Below are 21,650 nucleotides of genomic sequence, written 5' to 3' on the forward strand. Positions count from 1 at the left end.
GTTAAACAACCCTTCAGACTTTCCTTTCCTTATTTCCTTCCTGTTGTTTTCAAACAAAGTAGAGAAAAAACAACATCAATATCTGCTCTCTCCTGCATTCTGTGCCACTCTCTCCCTTGCTGTCTCTGCCTAGTGGCAAAGGGAACCAGATAACGGCAACTGCAAGAAGATGATCATAAAGGAAAAGCAGTAAGCAAACTAGTGAAAAGGCAAATCCCCCTTCATTTCAATTGGGAATGCAGTACTGAGCTCTACCACGCGGTGACACTGTTTGTAGTAATAAGGAAGGAAGGAATGCACTCATTTGTGGCTGTTATTGAAATGGGAGCTGTCCAACTGCCAGTTTGGCACTGGACTCAGACGGAAGCGAAAAAAGGGACATTTTTAATCTGGTTAATAAAATCTCTGGTCAGGCCAAGGGGAACAAAGGAGAATGAATCTAGAGTAAGCATCTCCCTGTTTGGTATCCCATTCTCCGGTTCAGTCACATTGTCCTAAAATGAGAATCCAGGATTGGGGTGTTGCTTACTCCGTGGTTCATTCTGGGGTTTTGTTTTCTCTTCAGGCCTTGTTACCCTTAGTGACTGATTGCTCTCCCCACACATAGTGCCTTCAGAACTGTCCCCAGAACACAAGACGGACTCTGCACTTCAAAACTCCAACAGAGGCTAGTGGGAGCAATGGAATGAAAAGAAAACCCATGGAATTACCTCGTATTCACCCCAGCTGACATGGTGTGGTTGGCTGTTGTGGCTCCTTTATGGCCTTGGTCACACCTGCTCATTTGAGGGGCAGTCATGGGCCTGTACAGAAAAAAAATCAATAGCATATTGAAGACAATCTCTCAGAACCAGACTGCCTCTTCCGCCATGAGCCGGTAAAACACAGTGCTAATTTTACTATGGGTGAGCGTGGTCATTATACACTAGCATGCTGTGTATGCATCACAGCTTCACCGTACATAGCTCCCTGGACTCATGTTATCCAGTCTTTAGTCTGACTGCCACGGGAGTTACCTGGTGAGAACTTCCACGCTATACAAGAGGGCCTGCAGGGAAGTGGCAAGAGCAGCAGTAGCAGCAATCTCCTCGCGAGCAGCTGGCACCGTCTCCACTTGTGAGGTCTGCCTCTTCAGTTTCTGCAGGTAACAGGGAACCAGGGCTTCCAGGACCATCAGCATCTGGAGGCTGGGACAATAGAAACCACACAACCTAGCTAGAGAGGAGTGTGCTGCAGAGTGAAATTCACTTCAGGCAGAGGTTTGAGAGTCCAAAGGCAACCCAAGGGCCACTGGATCTCACCTCAGGCTGTGATTTCATGATATCTCACCAGCTAAACAGGGTTGGGCCTGAGAGGTACTTGGATGGGAGACCCTGCTGAAGGAAATCCAGGTGGTGCAGGAAATGAATATAATACAATTACTTTGTATCAAGACAGCGCCTTTAGTCTGAGGATCTCAGAGTCACTTGCAAAGGTGGTTGAGTTATACCTGTTCAAATATAGGTCCAGAGGTGCCATGCAATTGTGTAATGCCCTAATTTGCATATCTGGTTCATATGCATTCTCTCATTCCAACACATTCATTTTCCCTCCCAAAGATTCCTTTTCTCTCAGGTTCCCCTCCATACCTGCCTACCTCTGTTTCCGCAATTCTCCTCCCCTCTGTGTTTGTCTGCCTCTTCTCTCTGGCTCTCTGCTCCTTCCCTCACGTTCCCCCTCCATGTGCTCCATGACCACAGAGATCCTAAACCAGACAGTGATCCCCAACTTTCCCATGGCTACAGACAGATAGTTAGAGTGACTGCCTTTCTAGTGCTGCTCCCTCCATCACGCTACCCGGGGCTCTCGCCATACGGCTGTTGGCAGCTTGGGAGCTGTGCTCTACGAAAGGCGCCTATGGATTGAGAAGTCCTCGGGGTCTCTATGATTTAGAGTCCCAAAGCAGACATCCAGGACCCTAACCACAAAGCATCTTTCCCATACAGATGCTCTCCTTAACTAATGAAAGTGGTTCGAGAGCAGCTCGAGAGCTTGGGCGTGTTCCAGGCGCACAGGATGACTGAACACAGCTGAGTTTCCTATCATCGGACCTGTGTTACTGATGGTAAAGGGAGGCATAGAAGGGCTAGGTGACCTGCCCAAGGTCACACATCCTGTCTGTGGCAGTCAGGGACAACCCAGGTCTCCTGACTCCCACTCCCAAATCATTTCTGTACCAGTGCCCCAGCAAGGTGTTAGGGGAGGGACAGTGCTTGCTGCTGGAGGTGGTTTCTTTCAAATGAGATACGAAAACAAGGTCTTGCTTGCTTGTATTTATTAAAGCTTTCTTGCAAGAATAGGGCTATAATGATTGAACAGCCAGTTTTAATCTGGATAATTGCCAGAGCTGTGCTGAGTACACACAAGTTTTATTTAAATTCCAAAACTTTTCACTAGAGAACATTACAAATACAGCACCTTTCACCATTCTAACGTCATCTGTATTTTTTTTAAAGCGGAAGAAGATTGTGAACAAACAACATCTTCTTCTAAAAGCCCAAAAACAGCCATGCTTGGAATCCTCTTGCATAATCTTTACCTCCCCCACTTCTACTGAACTGTATTTTATTCCTCACGCGCCAAGCTATTCTTTTCTCTTTCCAAGCATGCATAAACTAAGACAGAAATCAAAGAGATGTTACCTTCTAAATGATTCAGGAGCATATGCCACCACAGTTACACACAGCTTGATGGCTTCACTGATAGAAAAGGTCAGATCCTCATTCCCATAGCAGAAATCTGAGGGGATGAGAATAACATAGGACGTACTTATGAAAATTGTATAAATGGAAATGGAGGCAGGTGGAATTCACTCAAAGGGCGAGCATAAGGCCTACACACCACTTAGGTCCTATTTTGAATTTCACCCACTATCAACATACTCTGAGTTGCACATGACAATAAAGGTTTTAATAACAAGTTTTGTTTTTCAGCTAACTGCCATTTTACTAAAAATTGACATCAAATGTGACACTGACTACATGGGACTTGTTTCACCCCCTGAAAATCAGGTCACTTTTATTTAGGTGCCTACATATGGATTTGCGGCCAACATTTTCAAAAGCAGCTAGCAATTTTAGATAATTTTTTTCAAAAGCACTTAAGTCACATTTTCAAAAGTGAATCAAGCACTTAGGAGCCTGAATCTCATTGAAAGCCAATGACTTAGACTCCTAAGTGTTCAGGTCACTTTTGAAAATGGGACTTAGGTGCTTTTGAAAATGTTATCATTCAGTGCCTCAAACTCGAGACTGCAAAGAGTCCAGATTTTCAGAATGTGGATGTTCAGCACTTTCTGAAATTATCTTAGAATGTCCCAAATTGAACACCCAAAAATAGAGGCAACCAAAATTACTGGTCACTATTGAATATTTGGGCCTTATGGGTCAGCATTTTCAAGAATTCAACTTTCATGAAGGCACCTATATGAAGGCCAGATTTTCACAAATGCTCAAGTACCCTGGGGCTCCCTTTATGACACTTATGGGCAGATTTTCAAACAAGTTCAGCACACAATACCCCCTTCTGAAAATCTGACCACTCATTTAGGTTTCTCAGCTCTTTTGAAAAATCAGATTCCAATTGTGGGTGTTGAGCAACTGAAAATCTGGTCAGAGGTGTCTGAATTGGGCAACTAAGTTTGAATTTTTTCCTTATATTCTCACTTTAAACAACAAATCTGATTTTCAAAGGTTCCTAAGGGAATAAGGTGCCCATATACCTTTGAAAATCCAGCAAAGGAGAATTAGAGTGCTTTTCTGGTCTAAATTTCTTTTAAAACTTAACAAGTTGAGAGATGCTGTATTGTGCAATTTGGTCCTGAAAAAGCAAGACAATATCAGCACCCCTTAATTATTTCATATGATAGTTAGTGGTACTGCTGTGCAATACTGCAAAATCCCAGAACATAACCAACCTTTCTGAGAGGGCTTCATGGTTCCTTGAACCCCACATTACTGGGATACCAGTAATGAACAGCTTGTGTATAAGGTGAATCTAACGACCTGGAAACAGCTGAAAGGTCCATACAGTAGCAGCAAACATTATTTCCCCACAAATGGCAGAGCAGCTGAATTGCTAAATCCCATTGCTTCTACTGCTGAAGGAAAGGAGGATCCTTCATGTTTCTGAATAGCCCCAAGTATTGTCTTTAGAGATGGGCCAGAGCCAAAACCCCAGAGCTGAACACCAGATAATCGCTGATTGGTGTCCATCACTTGCCAGTCATAGTCCATCCTGGGGATCTGATGCCTTTGTTTCTTGCCAGCATGGAGCAGAGTAACTGCATTGATTTTGTCTGCATGATGCAGCCTGTTTGGGATCTTTAAAGGTAATAAAGGTAATAATTGGAGATATACCAATCTCCTAGAACTGGAAGGGACCTTGAAAGGTCATCAAGTCCAGCCCCCTGCCTGTACTAGCAGGACCAGTTTTTGCCCCAGATCCCTAAGTGGCCCCCTCAGGGATTGAACTCACAACCCTGGATTTAGCAGGCCAATGCTCAAACCACTGTTGTTCTTCACTCCCCATTGAGAAAATTCAAAATGCCAGTGGCTGGTCTCAAACTTGCTCTCTCAGCACAACAAATCACAACAGAAAATGTTTTTCAATTAAATAAATAACCCTTTATGGAAATACCTAATGGACGATTGGGACAAACCTAACCCTCACAGTTGGGTAAAATGTAAGAAGCTGGTACTGCTGCACTCAAAAACAAAAAGCCTAAAGCAAATGTTACTGAGTCAACATATTAGATACTAAATAAATAATCATGTCTCTTGAATGGGGGATAACAAAAGGAAGATTTGCTATTACCTAATGATTTGAGAGGCTTTTCTGCTTTCACCAGCTCTAGGATGTCCAAAATGTCAGGTGTATCTCCCTCTAGGGACTGCAGCAGGTCAAACAGGCACTGAGCTGACACTCCTTTGCTGGGTCCATTGTTTGTAGCATCCTGTTTAAATGACACCCATTTATTATTGATTTTTTTATTATTTTATTTGCATCCCACATGTCTTCATTTGCAGACAGAAACAGTTCAGTTTTAATCACGAGTTCATAGAGTTTACAAGTTTAGTTCAGGAGTGTAATCATATAAAACAATATGTGTGCTGTTTGACTCTGCAAACAAAGGCCAAAGCAATGACATGGTCTGGAAATTGTATAGCTTTACTTCCAAAGGGTTCATTCAAGTGCTGTCCTCTGAAGTAATGGTGCTGCATCACAGATACTCAAGGTCCCTAACTCCCTCTGGACCTTTATATTCACAATCAATCATAGAATCATAGGATTGGAAGGAACCTTGATAAGTTATCTAGTCCACTCCCATACACTGAGGCAGGACTAAGTATTATCTAGACCATCTCTGACAGGTGTTTGTCTAACCTGTTATTAAAAAACCTCCAATGACAGATATTCCACAACCGCCGTAGGTGACTTGTTCTAGTATTTAACTGCCCTTACAGTTAGGAAGTTTTTCATAATGTCTAACCTAAATCTCCCTAGCTGTAATTTAAGCTTAGTGTTTCTTTTTCAACATAAGATTATAGAACTGATGGTCACACTTTATATTAAGGTTCTATTTATAAATAGCTTATAAAAGGTTAATCAATGGTTAATCAATTGCTAGAGTCCAACTGGTGAATAGGTTGCTTATAACCATATATCATGTCTGTACCATGCTTACTACAGCTATTAATCATTTATTAACTCTTTATAAACCATTTAAACTAGGAATTTAATATAAAGTATGACTGAATTTACCATACTGGATCAGATCATTGGCCCTGCTGTCAACAATGCCCAATGTCAGATGCTTCAGAAGGTGAAATAAAAAATAATGCACCTAGCCAATGCACAAAACTGTTGGTGGGGCAGAATAAGGGGAGCAGGAGAATTGATTATAATAACTACATAAGAATGGCCATACTGTGTCAGACCAATGATCCATCTAGTCCAGTATCCTGTCTTCTGACAGTGGCCAATGCCAGCCTCTCTAGTCTCCCTAAGCATTTCACAATCACCATCACCATCCTGGTCAAGAGGTGGTAGTATATTCCTACTGCTATACCCTTATTCTAGCATGGAATTTCTATCCATAGAGATTCTATGGTACAATTTGATTCATTTAAGATTTTGACTATATTTGACTCTATGCTTCCTATCACATATAGTGCCACCCCTACACCAGCATGACCTATTCTGTCATTCCTATATATTTTATACCCTAGTATTACAGTGTCCCATTGATTGTCATTATTCCACAAAGTTTCTGTGATGCCTGTTATATCATTATCCTCAGTTAATACCAGGCACTCAAGTTCATTCATCTTAGTATTGAGACTTCTAGCATTTATATGCAAGCACTTTTAAAATTTGTTACTTTTTAGTTGTCTGCCTTCAAGTGATGTCACTGAATGGGACTCTTTCATTTCATTAAAAAAAACAGGAGTACTTGTGGCACCTTAAAGACTAACAAATTTATTTAAGCATGAGCTTTCGTGAGCTACAGCTCACTTCTTCGGATGCAGCTGTAGCTCACGAAAGCTCATGCTTAAATAAATTTGTTAGTCTTTAAGGTGCCACAAGTACTCCTGTTTTTTTTGCGGATACAGACTAACACGGCTGCTACTCTGAAACCTTTCATTTCATTGTTTCTCTTCAGTTCCTATCTGGGCTTTATCAACATCTATCCTCTCCTCTTTACTAGGATATAGAGCAGGAGTCGGCAACCTTTCAGAAGTGGTGTGCTGAGTCTTCATTTATTCACTCTAATTTAAGGTTTCGCATGCCAGTAATACATTTTAATTTTTTTAGAAGGTCTCTTTCTAGAAGTCTATAATATAGAACTAAACTATTGTTGTATGTAAAGTAAATAAGGGTTTTAACATGTTTAAGAAGCTTCATTTAAAATTAAATTAAAATGCAGAGCCCCCGGACCGGTGGCCAGGACCCGGGCAGTGAGTGCCACTGAAAATCAGCTCGCCTGCCACCTTTGGCACGCATGCCGTAGGTTGCCTACCCGATATAGAGAATCCCTGCTAACAAAGCCTTCCCTATGGGATGTCTCTGTCCAAACCATGTGTTCCTCCACACTTGTTAGCTTTCCCCCAGCCCTTAGTTTAAAAGCTCCTCTATGCCCTTTTTAATTTTACATGCCAGCAGTCTAGTTCTCTTTTGGTTTAGGTGGAGCCCATCTTTCTTGTATAGGCTCCTCCTTTCCCAAAAGGTTCCTCAGTTCTAATAAACCAAAAGCTTTCCTGCCTACACCATCCTCTCATCCACACATTGAGACCCTGGAGTTCTGCCTGACTAACTGGCCCTGTGTATGGAAGTGGAAGCTCTTCAGAGAATGCTATCATAGAGGTTCTGGACTTTAATCTCTTACCTAGCAGCCTAAATTTGGCTTCCAGAACTTCTCTCCTACCTTTCCCTGCAGTCAATTCACTATGCAGTTCTCCCGGTCATTGCAAACCCAACTATCTATATTTCTAATGATTGACTCCCCACATTACTATTACCTGTCTCTTCCTAGTGACTGGGGTTCTCTCCCTCAGAGGTATCCTCAGTGCAAGAGGATACCATGACATCATCTGGAAGGAGGGTTCCAACTATGAGATCATTTTCCTCTGCTCCAGTTGGATGTTTTCCTTCCCTGAGACTTCCATCCTCCTCAGTAGCACAGAGGCTGTCAGACTGAGGGTGAGATCGTTCTACTGTGTGCTGGAAAGTCTCATCTATGTACCTTTCTTTCTCCCTTAGCTCCCACAGTTCAGCCACTCTGGTCTCCAGAGCAAGTACTTGGTCTCTGAGGGCCATGAGCTCTTTGCACCAAATGCACACACACGTCACCTGCCCATAGGGCAGGTAATCCTAAATGTTGCATTCAGTGACATGAACTGGATAGCCCCCACTCTGCTTCTGGGCTTGTGCATGCCTTGTTTTTATGCCTGCAGCTTTTTTGGTTTTGTTTTGGAGGGGTTTTTTTTGGTTGGGAGGGCAGGTGTTTATTGGCATAAATTTAAAGTATGTTAGGTATGTCTGGATTTCACATTCCCTCACTAAAATCCTGTTTGCTAGCTCCTCTGGTCACTGAGGAGCTGGTTTTATAAACCCCTGTTCTCTCTGAGTAGCCCTGCCCCTTGGTTAACAGTTAATAGATCCTAAAGGGATTAGTGTAACAAGTACATTGCTCTTGATTTCCATGAGAATTCCAAGCATGCAGCTCCTCCTTTGTCCCAGCTGCTTTCCCCCATGTGGAAGTCTGTCTGCATATCCATGCTCCCCAGTGTGAATAGAAGGATCAGGTTTTACTCACAGGGAACTCGAGCAGAGGAGCCACGCTGGCAAACAGTTGCAGAACAAAGGGCTTGCGATGCAGAATGTAGAACTGGCGGCAGGCAAACTCAATCGCTTGGCGTAACTGTGGGTTGCTTTCATAGTCAGCATACACCTGCGGGGAAAGGGGAGAGGAAGCGTACAGAAGTGACAATGCAATTAAAACAGCAAAACAGCGAATGCTGCAAGGTATTGTGGGCCTTGAAAACAGTATTTCTACATTTCCTCCATAACTGGCCCCCAGAATTCTGCCCTGCAGGTGTTTGATTAGATGTGGGATTCAGCAATCGTTAATTTCTGAGCTTTGTAAACAATATAATTAGTTAGTAGCCTCTTTTCCATTTAAATTGCCTGCCTGCTCTATTTCCCTACTGATATAATGAGTTACCTTGAAAAACAGCTGCTGATATTGCTTTTGCTGCACTCAGACAACAAACCCCACTAAATTCCTGCATTTGGAGTGGATTTCACCCCATTACAGACAGCCCACATAAGACCTTCTATGCCACAGAAGTCCAATGGGTAGCCTTGGGCAGGGAGTGCAGACAAAGTAGCTGAGCTGCACACCAAGGAGACGAGCTCAGTCTCTGGGGGCAGAAAATGAACTTTTTGGGGAAGACAAAAAGACGTCCCTTTGTCCTGCCCCTGAGGAAGTAAATGTACAAAGTATTTATATTCATGGAAATGGGATCTCAACCAGGCTTGGTTGAAATCCTGCAAAAAGGGGTGAGAGAAACAGATTAAGACAGAAGGTTAGACTGCTAAATTAAGTTTAGAAATAATGTTATAGAACAAAAATCACATGTAACCCTTCCGTTTCCACTATCCTTATTCACTCTCTCTTAAACCTTTATCTTTGATAACAAATTGATTATTGTTTTCACTATAAATATATCTCAGTGCTGTCGTATTGTACAAAGAATTGATCATTCAAGCTGGTGTGTACATTGCATTCCTGGTATTACTGTGAGTGCTCAGTGGATAAGGGGGTGAACACCATGAGGGAAGACTTCAAAGGGGATCTGGGACTGGGGTTCACCTCTTGTTAACCTGCAAAGCAAATTAAGGGCTAGCGTAGCCCAGAGGAGGTTGTTTGGGTGGCTAACAGGTTGGTGGGGTCCACATGGCCAGTTAGTGTGTGACATGCAAGTGCACTGTAGATTCACAGTTAGTGACATGAAGGTCTTAGATTGTAAGCCCTCTGGGGCAGGGACTGTGTTTTCCTGTGTGCTTGGACAGCACCTTGCATGGTGTGGGCAGATCCCCAATACAAATGGTGAAACTTGTTCTGTGACTGACCCTGGGCAAAAAGCCCTTAACCTTCCACCTTGGTCTCCCTACCTGTAAAATGGGAGATGCTAATTACCTACCTCACAGCAGTACCGTGAGGTACGTACTGCAGGTAAAGCACTCTTAACAATGGAAAGCACTGAGACTCAGTGTGTTTAGTATTGTTGCTTTATCAGAATGCTTGTGTCGCTCGCTGATTTGCTAGGTATGATGACTCACAGCAGCTCTTCGGTGTTAACCAATGGGAGGAAGGCACTCACCTGCAGCATGGTGGGGAGGATCCACTGGTACCCACTGAGAGAGAAGAGATGGTTGAAGTGCACAGCAGTGTTGATGACCGTGGCAGCGTACTGCCTCAGCAAGGCACTGTCCTCTGGGTGCAGGATCAGGGCTCCATTGAAGACATTTAGGAACAGCATGATCTCGTCCCCCCAGGGAAATTCACTGGGCATGCCCAGGAACATCTCCTCCAGGAGCTTAATCCACAGGCTTTTCTGAAGGGTATCAAGGCCAAAGAGTTCCTTCCCAGCTGCAAGAACAATGCAGGCAACATCGGAGCTAATTAATCGCCTTAGCCCAGCAAGGCATTTCCAGCTGGGTAACATTCCCAAAGACCAATGGAAGGGATCTGCTGAGCAATGACCTCTTAGAGGTCTTAGAGGTTTCCTCCAGCAAAACTCATCACCGCTTTGGCTACAGGTGCTTTTTAAAGGAGGATTGAACCAAATTAATCAGTGGTGCAACTTCACTGATGACAACAGATTTTGGCCAATCGCGTTTAAGCAATAGAAAAGAGAAGTATAAAAGGGGCACTGGAGGAATGTGATGAATTATCACAGGGCTTTATTAATCTTTATTCTATATGTTTAAAATTCATTCAATTTTTCATTGTCTTTTAAGTTAAAGCAGACCAAATCTTGCATATACCACTGGCAGCTTGTTGGCTTTGTGGATAAACACTATATTTTTGCCCTTCGGGTTATCCCAGAAGGAAACACACAGCTGGATGCTGATGTGTAATTACAATGCTGCTTTTGAAACTGAATGCTTCCAGTGTCAGCAGACATCCAGTTGCATGACCTGTCAATGCTTATCACACAGTGAAAAGGGCCCTCCGGGGCAGGGGACTGTCCAATCCATCCCAGAGTTTGATTAGAAAACCGACTTGAGTAACAGGATTAACCTCTGAAAGGGGGCAGTTCCTAAATTCCTCTTGCAAAATTTTGCACATGTGCCCATCATGGCTGGAGCCCCCACATTTGCACATGTAAGTTGTGTAACTACACACATAAATTCCCCTGTGGATATGCAGTTACCTAATTTCCAAGTGCAATGTTGCATGCACAGATGCAGGGCTTGCACACTCCATACAAAGTTTGTGAGCACAGCTGTAGGTGCCTTAGCAGTGATTGTCAGTAATCAGAGTGTATAGAGTGCCTGTAACTGAGGCACTAATCCAAAGCCCACTGAAGTCAATGGAAAGAAGCCTTTCTTGTGGGCTCTTAATAAATGAAAAGTTTTATACTGCAGCACCTTTACTGCAGTCACATTTATGTACTAACATCTGGACATCATATTCCTGGGCAGGGTATTTTAATTTGAGATGAGATAAACCTCTATGCTGTTCAGTCTTTCTGAGCAAGTAATAAGATTGCCTGAATGAAGTTGCTGGCGCCAAGTTCAATATGCAAATGGAGCCAGTGAAATCTTTGCCAAGGACTTTCCCAGTACCTTGAGGATCACTGAAGAGGGAGAATTCTGCATCAATGGCACTCCGAGGGAAGGAAGGCAGGCGGAGAAGGTCCTCTTGGAGCATAGACACATGGGATTGTTTGTGGGCCACAGGGATTTTCTGGGTCAGTGATATGAGGAACAGCACCCGTCCTACCTCCTCCAGCTTGCGGGTGAACACCTAGCAGAGAGAGAGAGATACACACACAGCAGCATAGCTCCAATCAGAAGGGGTTTTAAAAGAGTGTGGCATCTTTAAAGATCAATCTCGCCACCTAAGTGCAAAGACAAAGTGGAAACAGTGGAAGGCAAGTGCCCTGGGGTAACTCTCCCCGAGTGCTACTGAGACATCCTGGCTTATCAGAAGAGCAGGGACTCTGTGGATGGATTGGAGGCCACTCTAGTAGGTGGGGCAGGTGGGCCCAGTGACAGAGCCTTCACCTTTCCTCTCGGGGCTGGGTGATGATACCTGATTCTTCCTGGAGCTGATACTTCCACTGGTACATGATGGCACGGTCACTGCCCCACTACATGGGATCAAGACCCAATGGGAGAGCCTCTGGAGGCTGTGGTGAGAGCTAATGGAGCAGATGGGACACTGTAAGGCAAGGCAATCAATGCCAGTTGCTACAGTTGTGCCACAGGTGATGGGGAGCAGAGAATCCTGTCCCAAGAAGCAATATCTGAGAGGCGGAGCAAGGAAAAGGCAGAGGAGACGCTCCCATGAGGGAGAAGAAACCACAAGTGGCAGCGTCTATTGCAGAGACAGGCAGACTTGTGGGGGAAAGTCACCGAGCAGGCTCCCAAAGGGCCAGGGGCTGGTGCCTGGAAAGAAGTAATGTGGATATCCCTGCCTTTGAAGCTGAAGTATGTGGCGTTACCCAGCCACATCTATGAGAACATTTGCAGAACAATACAGCTAAAAGGATCCAGCTGGAGGGAGTTTACACTGCCTTCTTCAGTGCCTTGATTTTCTCTGAATATGCAGCGTGCCTAGTGAAATGACGCCCAGGAGGCTTTCATGCCATAAGCTGCTCCTTTGGAAAAGTGTGCCCCTCACAGCATGAGGGGAGCCCTTTGAAAGGACAATGGAGATGCCATGGTGGTGGTGAGATACCTGTTTCTGAATGAGTTCCTGACCCTTTTCTGGATGCATGTGTACCAAATTGAGCTGTGGAGACACTGACCTCCGGAAAGGATAAATATCCCGGACATAGGTCTGCAATAGAAGAGAATAACAAATCAAGTTTTTTTTTAAAATACAGCTGTAACTGTAGCCAGAAGCTGGGACTGGATAACAGGGCATGTATCACTTCAATCTCTCTCCAGGGACACTAAGACCTGTAATTTCCACAGGCCACAGCTCTGTATCAATGATGATAGAATTCTGGCTACATATGGCCCTATAGCTATATTCTGGCCTCTCCCAATATTCAGGAAGGGATGAAGAAAGAATAAAATCAGCTGGACCAGGCCTTTGTCTCACCTTGTTGTAATGAATAAGGTTCCATCGTTTATCCATTAAAAAATAATGAGCAGACTGGGTTTCAGGTATGTTAAAAAACTCCAAGCACTCCTAAGGGGGAAGAAACAAAGACCAGCTTGTTATTCATGAAGTACGTTGTACAGAGGCAAAGAGTTTTATAACCAGTTATACAGGGACCATTCCTAAATGCCTTGCTGACGTTGGCACGTTGTTCTTGCATTTAACACTTTTCTTTCTTTGTTTAAAACTTATATATCTATATCTACACACACCCATTTCAGTGTTCCTAAAATCTGCTGGATTGACAGTTTTGGGAACTGATGTTACCTGCATTTATCCACAGAACAATTATTTCTGCCTCCAGACCTGTTCTGTCTCTATAGCTACATCATCATATGGGTATCATTGCCTCCATTACTACAAGACCTGAATATCTCACAGACTTATGTATTTATCCTCGCAACACCCCTATGAGGTAAGGAAGTGCTGTTTTACAAAACGTGGAACTAAGGCAGAGAGAGACAAAGGTTATATCTACACTTATGGCAGCGTGTAGACAACAGACACTTCACGACCACCTAGCATGGATATAAATAGCTGCATAGATGGTGAGGCACTGCTTAGGTGGGCAGAGCAGAGTGCTCGACACGCCTGACCCCCCTAGTGCCCCATACACCCAAGCAATGCCTCCCATGTCTACACCGCTATTTTGAGCAGTGTAGTTTGCTGCTGCAGGGAAAGTCTGGGTTACTACAGAGAATTCTTCCCCAGATGTCTGGCTGGTGGGTCTCCCCCACATGCTCAGGATCTACCTGATCGCCATATTTGGGATTGGGAGGGAATTTTGCCCCCGGTCAGATTGGCAGAGACCCTGGGGTTTTTTTGCCTTCCTCTTCAGCCTGGGGCATGAGTCGCTTACTGGTATGAACTAGAGTAAATAGTGGATTCTTTGTAAAATGCAAATCTTTAAATCATGATTTGAGGACTTCAGTCACTTAGCCAGAAGTTAGGGACCTATTGCAGGAGTGGGTGGGCGAGGTTCTGTGGCCTGCAACGTGCAGGCGAGCAGACTAAATGATCACGATGGTCCCTTCTGGCCTTAAAGTCTATGAAAGGCTCTGGCAGCAGGGAAAGGCAAAGCTGCCTTTCCCCACTGCTGGAGTCTCTCTACAGCGCATAGCTGCACGCCACAATGACAGGTGCAGACGCAGCTTGCCTTTCACTGCAGTATGCAGCTACATGTATAGTACTAGTCCCTGTACTCTACACATCGCAGCAAGTGTAGACATGGCCTTAGGCTATGCCTGCACTAGCACTTATGTCGGCAAAACTTTTGTCGTTCAGGGGGGTGAAAAACTACCCCCCATAGCGATATAAGTATTGCCGGCATAAGCACTCGACACGGCTACACGAGCAATCTTACAGCAGCACAGCTGTATTGGTACAGCTGTGCGCTGTAAGCTTGTAAGTGTAGACATGGCCTGAGTCAGAGGCTCTCAACCTTTCCAGACTACTGTACCCCTTTCAGGAGTCCGATTTGTCTTGCGTACCCCCAAATTTCACCACACTTAAAAACTACTTGCTGACAAAATCAGACATACAAATACAAAAGTGTCACAGCACGCTATCTGAAAAACAGCTTCCTTCCTCATTTTTACCATATAATTATAAAATAAATCAATTGGAATATAAATATTGGACTTACATTTCAGTGTATAGAACAGTATAAACAAGTCACTGTCTGTATGAAATTTTACTTTGTACTGACTTGGCTAGTGCTTTTTATGTAGCCTGTTGTAAAACGAGGCAAATAACTAGATGAGTTGATGTACCACCTAGAAAACCTCTGCATACCCCCCAGCGTATGTGTACAAATGGTGAGAACCACTGGCCTAAGTGACTTGCCCAAGACCATATTTGAAATCTTTAGCAAAGCAAGGAACTGAACCCTATCTGCCAAGTCTCAAGGCTAGCACCCGAACCACTGGATCATCCTCTTTCTTCTTGAAATGCTGATTTCTCCACTGGGGCAAAAACAAATCTGCTGGTTATCATGTGGTGGAATCAGGACTACCTAGGCCACCAAAGAGTTCTTAGTGGGAACAGCTGTTTGGTTCATTTCTTAGGTAGGTAATAGAGCTGGTCAAACACCAGAACAAAATGAACGGATGAGTATGTCAGTGAATTGTTAACTAATTTATTTAGGAAATTGTATCTGATCTGCAGCAGTCTGTTGGCCTCAGAGTTACACTTGTGGGGCATTGGCTGGAAATGGGAACTCCTGAGTACCCCACATTAGACATCAGTTCACTCCCTGGTTTATATAGTAGTGGTCACCCATCTTGAGATGGAAGTGGATATCAGAGCAGCATTCCTTCACCACGCTGAAATCGGGATGTTTGTAAGACTGTATTTCTAAAACTTAGATGTGACAGGCACAGGCAGCTAAATGTATCAATAAACAGCTCTATCAAAAACCCCATTCCCACCTTCAGAAGAGCTTCAAATTGTGTGTCCTCATGCACTGGTAACTGGGTTGGGATGTCACACTCGTTCTGTCCATGCACTACCAGGGTCTTTGTGCCTATAGTAAAGAAGAGCTGTCATTCTCTCTCTCCTCCTTTCTCACATAATTCATATGCTATTTCAATGGGACTATTCACAGAGTAAGGTCAATGGGTGAAATTTGTCTTGTGAAGAGCCAACACAAGTTCTAGGTATTTTGAATCCATTATGCAATACTTATTCTCCCACTTAATGAGACTTTTCTAGGGGGTTACAATTGGTTTTAACTGTAACAGTTACGCTAAGGAAGAAATACATATAAAATGACAACTCCATTTTTCACAGAGCAATCTCTTGTCTGGCTCATGAAGATGAAGGGTTACCACTGTACACTCTTGGTTATTAACTCCAGGCATTGCGATGATTTACACTGGAGGGTTTCAAGTTGACCTATCCCTGAGTGGCAGACTCTTCAAATGATCAGACTTGGCAGTCCTTCAGGGACTGATTGGCACATGGCTCCACGCTGAACAGACTGTTCTGATGTCACTTTTTGTTTATTTGCCTGCAGAGTTCTGAAGGGGCTGTGAACTGTTCAAGAATTATTTTACAGAGCCCAAATTCAAGGAGGACTGGCTTAAAAATGTCTGATGATATTAAGAGGGAGCTTCCACTGACCTTCTTCCAATGGATCTCAAACCAGTAATTCTATATTTCAGGGGCGTAGGAGCAGTAAGCAAAATAGCAAATATAGAAGATAGGTAAAGGAACCCAGCTAGGTCTTAAAGATTGTACATGTTCCTACCTGGCATTGAGGCAGTCACCAGCAGTTTTACTTCACACTGCTCCTTCTTCATAGTCTGTTTGAGATCCTTGAAGAAAAGGCCCTCTACATAACCCACCACTTCCCACAGGAAGGTCAGTGTAGCTGAAATGGCGTCCATGCCCCATTCACATGGAGTACGCACAAAGTACATGATCAATCCCACCTGCAAGGCACAAACAAAAGAGTGGCACTCAAGCTGCTTTTGTATACATATCACATTGTTTTACTGGCTCTGCTTCAGCCAACTCCATGTCCCAGAGTTATCATTAATACAGTCCTCCATTATTCCGAGGAGCAGTCAGTCTGTGATCAACCCAAGTCAACTACGTCAGACAGAGGAATTTGTGATGAACATTTATTGTTTGTACTGTCATAGCACGTAGGAGCTCCAGTCATGGACCAGGACCCCGCTGTGCGAGGCACTATACAGACACAGAACAAAAAGATGGTTCCTGTAGCGTTACTTGTCGCTGGGAGAAGACTCAACCTGTCAAACATAATACCTGAAAGTTCATGTCGCTTTGTCTGACTATGCCCAATGTCAACTTTCTACCTCCTTCTGTTCTGGGTGAGTATGGGATGCCACTACTGTGTGCTGAGGGGCTGATCTAGAACAGCCGTAATAGCTGGGATGGGCACTGGGCAGACAGGTGGGTAGAGAAGAAGCCACCACGGTCCTTTCTACCCTATCTCTATAGAGTGGAGGAAAGGGAGGATCTGTGCAGCAGTGTATGAGGACCAGGGCATGGGCAGTCGTGCCTAGTGCTTGGAGTCAGGAGACAGAAACTGGAGCTGGAGACAGAATCAGGAGTCAAGCAAAGCCAAAGTCACAGTCAGGGACAGGGTGGAGGAGCAGGGAACTGGACCAAATCAGGAAAGCAGGAATTGGGAGTGGAGGAGGATCTGGGATAAGGAGGGCAGGAACAGGCCTGTGATCCCTCACACAGACTCTCCTAGAGCACAGCTTAGGGGGTACACACGTTGCATGGTCTCCCCCAGCAGAACTCCAGTGATTGCTCTACAAAATGGTTGTGCGCAGCTGCGGGTTTGGGATGACAGGATAACAGTTTATTTCACTCTTTAATAAATGGGGGGAAGGGGGAATGGAAGCCTGTCTGAGCCGGGTGATCTACACTGACAGCTGAAGGTTTGATGTGCATAAACTGTGTGGACAAAACCACTAGGGCACTCTCTCTTCCTAGATTGTAACATATGTGCTTTAGGAAATGGGCAATCAAAGGTTAGGTTTATGGGCTGTAGGCTGGTACTCAGAGCTACTCACCAAGTAGTTAAACAGTATGTGAGACGTCTGAGCAGGGAAGTCTCCGATGTTCAGTAGGAGCTTCCTCAGCATGTACATCAACTCATCCTGGAAGAAAAGCAAGAGTTTTTAATTTCCATCACAAAATGGCCTACAGTTTCCTTCCTTTCTTTCTCGTTCTCATTCTCTCTCTCTCTCGCTGCATAAAATGGAACCATATGCTTAGGAGAGGACTTAGAATTCTAAGTGCAAGTCCAAGGCCATAGTGAATGTATTCTCTAGGTCAGTGGTTCTCACTGTTTCATGTTGTGGATCACTTTCTTACCTAGAGGTATCACCATGGGCATCTGCCCTGGCAGCCTCCCAATCCTGTCACTGCACCTTCCCTGCAGCAATTCAAGTTCTTATTTACAATGAAAAAGTGCTACTAGGACAGTATTGGAGAGAATATATAAAAATTAATTCACTTTACTGTGATCGTTGTCACTGCTTGGTTACAGTCCCCATTTTGGGCAAGATTCTCTGTTGTTTTCTCCTTTGGGCAGCTCTAACGTGTGTAGGCTGGCATAGGGAACATCCGCCAGTTGAGGATGGACAGAGCACATCACAGTCTGGACACTCCTCTTCCCTTCTCCCTAACTCCTGCGTGGCCCCTGTGCCAGGGTTGTTGGCTAGGCATAGGGACAGGCCATGCCAGCTCTACACCTGGCAGAGGTGCCAGAGAAGTTACGGAAGGTCTCTTTGTGATGCTTAGGTGGCGCAAAGACAGCGGAGTGGGCCAGAGAATCCAGCTCTTTAGACTTAACTATTTCTTTCCTCTCTTTGTTCCTTTAAGATTTTACATTGTTTAACTTGCTAATTTTACAATTTATTAGTGCAATAAGCTATAACTAAGATATTCCTTAATTTTAAAATGTTATGTTTCATAAAAGCTTTTCAAAGTTATGGGACTAATTCTAACCTCACTTATACCAGCTTTACTCTAGTTTAGGCAGCTTCATTTACTTTATTGGAGCCACTTCTGTTTTTTAATGGTGTGAGAGATCAGAAGAGACTGAAAAGGTTCCACAGCAATTCCTAAGTAAAATACTTTGGAGAAGGAAAACTGAGAACAGAGGGATACATGTTGTGAAAGCCTGGGGCCAATTCTCAGCAGGTGTGAATTGGCATAGTTGATTCACTGGCTGATTTACACCAGCTGAAAATCTGGTCCCTTATCTCTTCTGTTTTGGAGAGTTTAATTTTTAAATAGTCTCTCTCTTTAGGTATGTCTAAACTGCAATCCCAGGTGTGAATGCAGCATGCGCAGACACAATCTAACTAACTCAGGTAACAACAGCAGTGAAGCCACAGCAGGACGGGCAGCAGCAAAGGATGTACAAGCCTGCCTGGGACCCTGGGTATATACTCAAGTGGCTAGCCTGTGCTGTCGCCCATTTTGCTGCAGCTTCAGGGGAAAGAGCTACTCTTTCAAGTCTGGATGCTTAACAAGCATCAGTGGCTGACTGGGCTGAATTAAAAGGAAACTTTCAGGTCTCCCCTTCTAGTGAGAAGCTGTAAAGGTGGCTAGGCCTCTGTGCACAGTCATTAAAAACAGAGGCAAAAAGGATTTGACTAGCTTTTCTCCCTGTTTTCTTTTTATTTACTGTCTCATTAATGCAGCAAGTGTGAGCAGTCAACTTTGATATACATGTGATGGTCAGGTGATAAGGATGGTGATATCACTATCTACAGTAATATTATCATTACTATCATTAGTAATTCTCTGACGATATCTGCTCAGGGTGCAGCAGCTGTCCAAAAAGCGAACAGAACGTTAGGAACCATTAAGAAAGGGATAGATAATGAGACAAAAAATATCATAATGCTACCATATAAATCCAAGATACCCCCACACTTTGAATACTCTGTGCATTTCTGATCACCCCATCCCACAAAAAAGATACATTAGAATTGGCAAAAATACAGAGAAGGGCAATAAAAATGTGTAGGGGTATGGAACAGCTTTCATATGGGGAGTCTCTGTTCTGCTTAGAAAAGAGATGACGAAAGGGGGGATATGATAAGAGCTCTATAAAATCATGAATGGTGTAGAGAAAGTGAACAAGGAAGTCTTATGTACCCTTGACATAACACAAGAACCAAGGGTCACTCAATGAAATTAATAAGCAGGAGGTGTAAAACAAATATAAGGAAGTACTTCTTCACATAATGCACAATCAAGCTGTGGAACTTGGGAGGTTGAGAAGGACAAAGTATAACTGGGTTAGAAAAGAATGAGATAAGTTCCTGGAGGATAGGTCCATCAATGGCTATTAGCCAAGATGATCAGGAATGCAACCCCATATGTTCTGGGTGTTCCCAAACTTCTGACTGCCAAATGCTGGGATTGGATGACAGGGGATGGATCACTTGATAAATTTCCCTGTTCTGTTCATTCCTTCTCAAGCACCTAGCACCAACCACTGTTGGAAGAGAGGCTACTGGGCTAGATGGACCATTGGTCAGACCTCGTATGGCCGTTCTTATGTTCTTATTTATATGGTGTCACTAGTGTGCACGGTGTTGTCCATATTATTATCTATATAGTGCTACAGGGTTGCATGGTGCTCCTCATATCAACAAAAGCGACAGATCCCTGCGCCATAGAGTTTACAATCTAAACCAGACATAGCACAGAAAAGGATTACGATGATATGTATTAACTACTTATGTTAAACGATCTGTTCCACCTTGTATTTAGCTGTGACACTCTGATTAGTACAGTTCCCAGACCTGAAGAAGAGCTCTGTGTAAACTTGAAAGTTTGTCTCACCAACAGAAGCTGGTCCAATAAAAGGTATGACCTTGTCTCTTTAACATCCTGGGACCCACATGGCTACAACACTGCAAACAGGGTGCTGAATGTCAGGTCTGTACTTCAGGGAGGGTTAAACAGAATGGCTCCGAGGACGCTAAGTTCATTTGCACCAGCTGAGGAGACCTAGCTCAGTAGGATTCATGACTGAGAGTCCAAAACAAAGTCAGAACAGGGCCTTGGACAATCAGGGCCAGATACTCAGGTGGTGTAAATCAACATAGCCCCATTGAATTGATAGGGCCTACACTGATCTACACCAGCCAAGGATCTGGTTGTCAGTATTCTAAGCCATTTTATAGTAAAGATTGTTTACCCTTTAAGTGATTTTACTTGCTCCTGTATTTTCGTGCATTAAGTGATGGCTAAGCTCTCCTTTAATGTCTATACTGGGAAAAGGAGAACCTACCTGTCGGTTGCTTATTGTGAGTTTCTCCAGGAAATGCCGTAGAACTGTAGAGGGATCTTCAATCAAACAGTTCCATAAGACCTGCTGGGCCACAGCACTCACTGTACAGAAGGAAGAAAAAGAACCAGTGAGAACCTCATCTTCAGGAGAAGTCTTAAAGGGGTATATTTATATTAAAATGTTTGACGTCTACCAGCAAACCAGAGAACCACATGCATCTGCAGAAGTGAAACTCAGATGCATGATTACATATGGTCATTTAATTAAAAACTGCAAATATTTTTGTGAATTTTTTGTTATTCACTAAATTGTATTATTTGTGGCTAGTATTTGGACAGACGTGTGTTTGTGAAAGGGTTACTAAATCCCTCAAATGTCACCAATTTTAGCATAAATGATTATTCATCTGCAAATTTACATTAGCAGCACAGCTGAACCAGGGCTGCTCACTCAGCTACAATGAATCCTGCCTCCAGCAAAGCCTGCACTGACTCACCCCTCAGGCATGCTGCAGCAGCCTATCCCCGGGCAGGGCCCAGGTCAATGACCCCCATGTACAAATATTTCACCCTCACTGCCAGATCAACAAGTCAGTCTGTGCAATAGCACCACTCGACTAGGAACTCTCCTGCTGCCTCACAGTGTTACAGAGTCCCTAGGCTTCCAGCCTGCCTTGATCCTGTCTCTGCCCCAGCCCTGTCCAAACCTTGTTCCAGCCTGGTTCAGCCTTGTCTGTACGTTATTCTGATCCTGCCCCAACCTTGCACCTGCCTCCTGACCCCCAGAACCTTGGACTAACTTCAACCCAGCTTCAACCTCTGGCCTGCTTCCAGACTCTGACTGCAATCCTGATTTAGCTTGTTTACGGACCCAGACCTTGGTTCTGACTCACGGCCCGTCCCCAGGCCC

General features: G+C 44.0%; 1 protein-coding gene across 4 annotated transcripts in view; it reads right to left on the bottom strand.

Annotated features, from left to right (window-relative positions):
• The window catches only part of UNC80 (unc-80 homolog, NALCN channel complex subunit), a 187,089-nt gene that overhangs the window by 42,198 nt on the left and 123,241 nt on the right, over positions 1-21,650 (bottom strand). For all 4 annotated transcript variants that reach the window (XM_039494666.1, XM_039494664.1, XM_039494667.1 and 1 more), the window contains 13 exons: positions 20,742-20,842; positions 17,497-17,583; positions 16,194-16,377; positions 15,373-15,467; positions 12,884-12,973; positions 12,515-12,616; positions 11,398-11,578; positions 9,927-10,195; positions 8,357-8,491; positions 4,855-4,993; positions 2,682-2,778; positions 1,017-1,187; positions 711-803 (listed from right to left, as the gene is read on the bottom strand). In XM_039494666.1, coding sequence (XP_039350600.1) covers positions 711-803; positions 1,017-1,187; positions 2,682-2,778; positions 4,855-4,993; positions 8,357-8,491; positions 9,927-10,195; positions 11,398-11,578; positions 12,515-12,616; positions 12,884-12,973; positions 15,373-15,467; positions 16,194-16,377; positions 17,497-17,583; positions 20,742-20,842 — 1,744 coding nt within the window. The remainder of the gene's footprint in view (positions 1-710; positions 804-1,016; positions 1,188-2,681; positions 2,779-4,854; positions 4,994-8,356; positions 8,492-9,926; positions 10,196-11,397; positions 11,579-12,514; positions 12,617-12,883; positions 12,974-15,372; positions 15,468-16,193; positions 16,378-17,496; positions 17,584-20,741; positions 20,843-21,650) is intronic.

Source organism: Mauremys reevesii, linkage group 11 (assembly GCF_016161935.1).
Source record: "Mauremys reevesii isolate NIE-2019 linkage group 11, ASM1616193v1, whole genome shotgun sequence".
Classification (NCBI taxonomy): domain Eukaryota; kingdom Metazoa; phylum Chordata; order Testudines; family Geoemydidae; genus Mauremys; species Mauremys reevesii.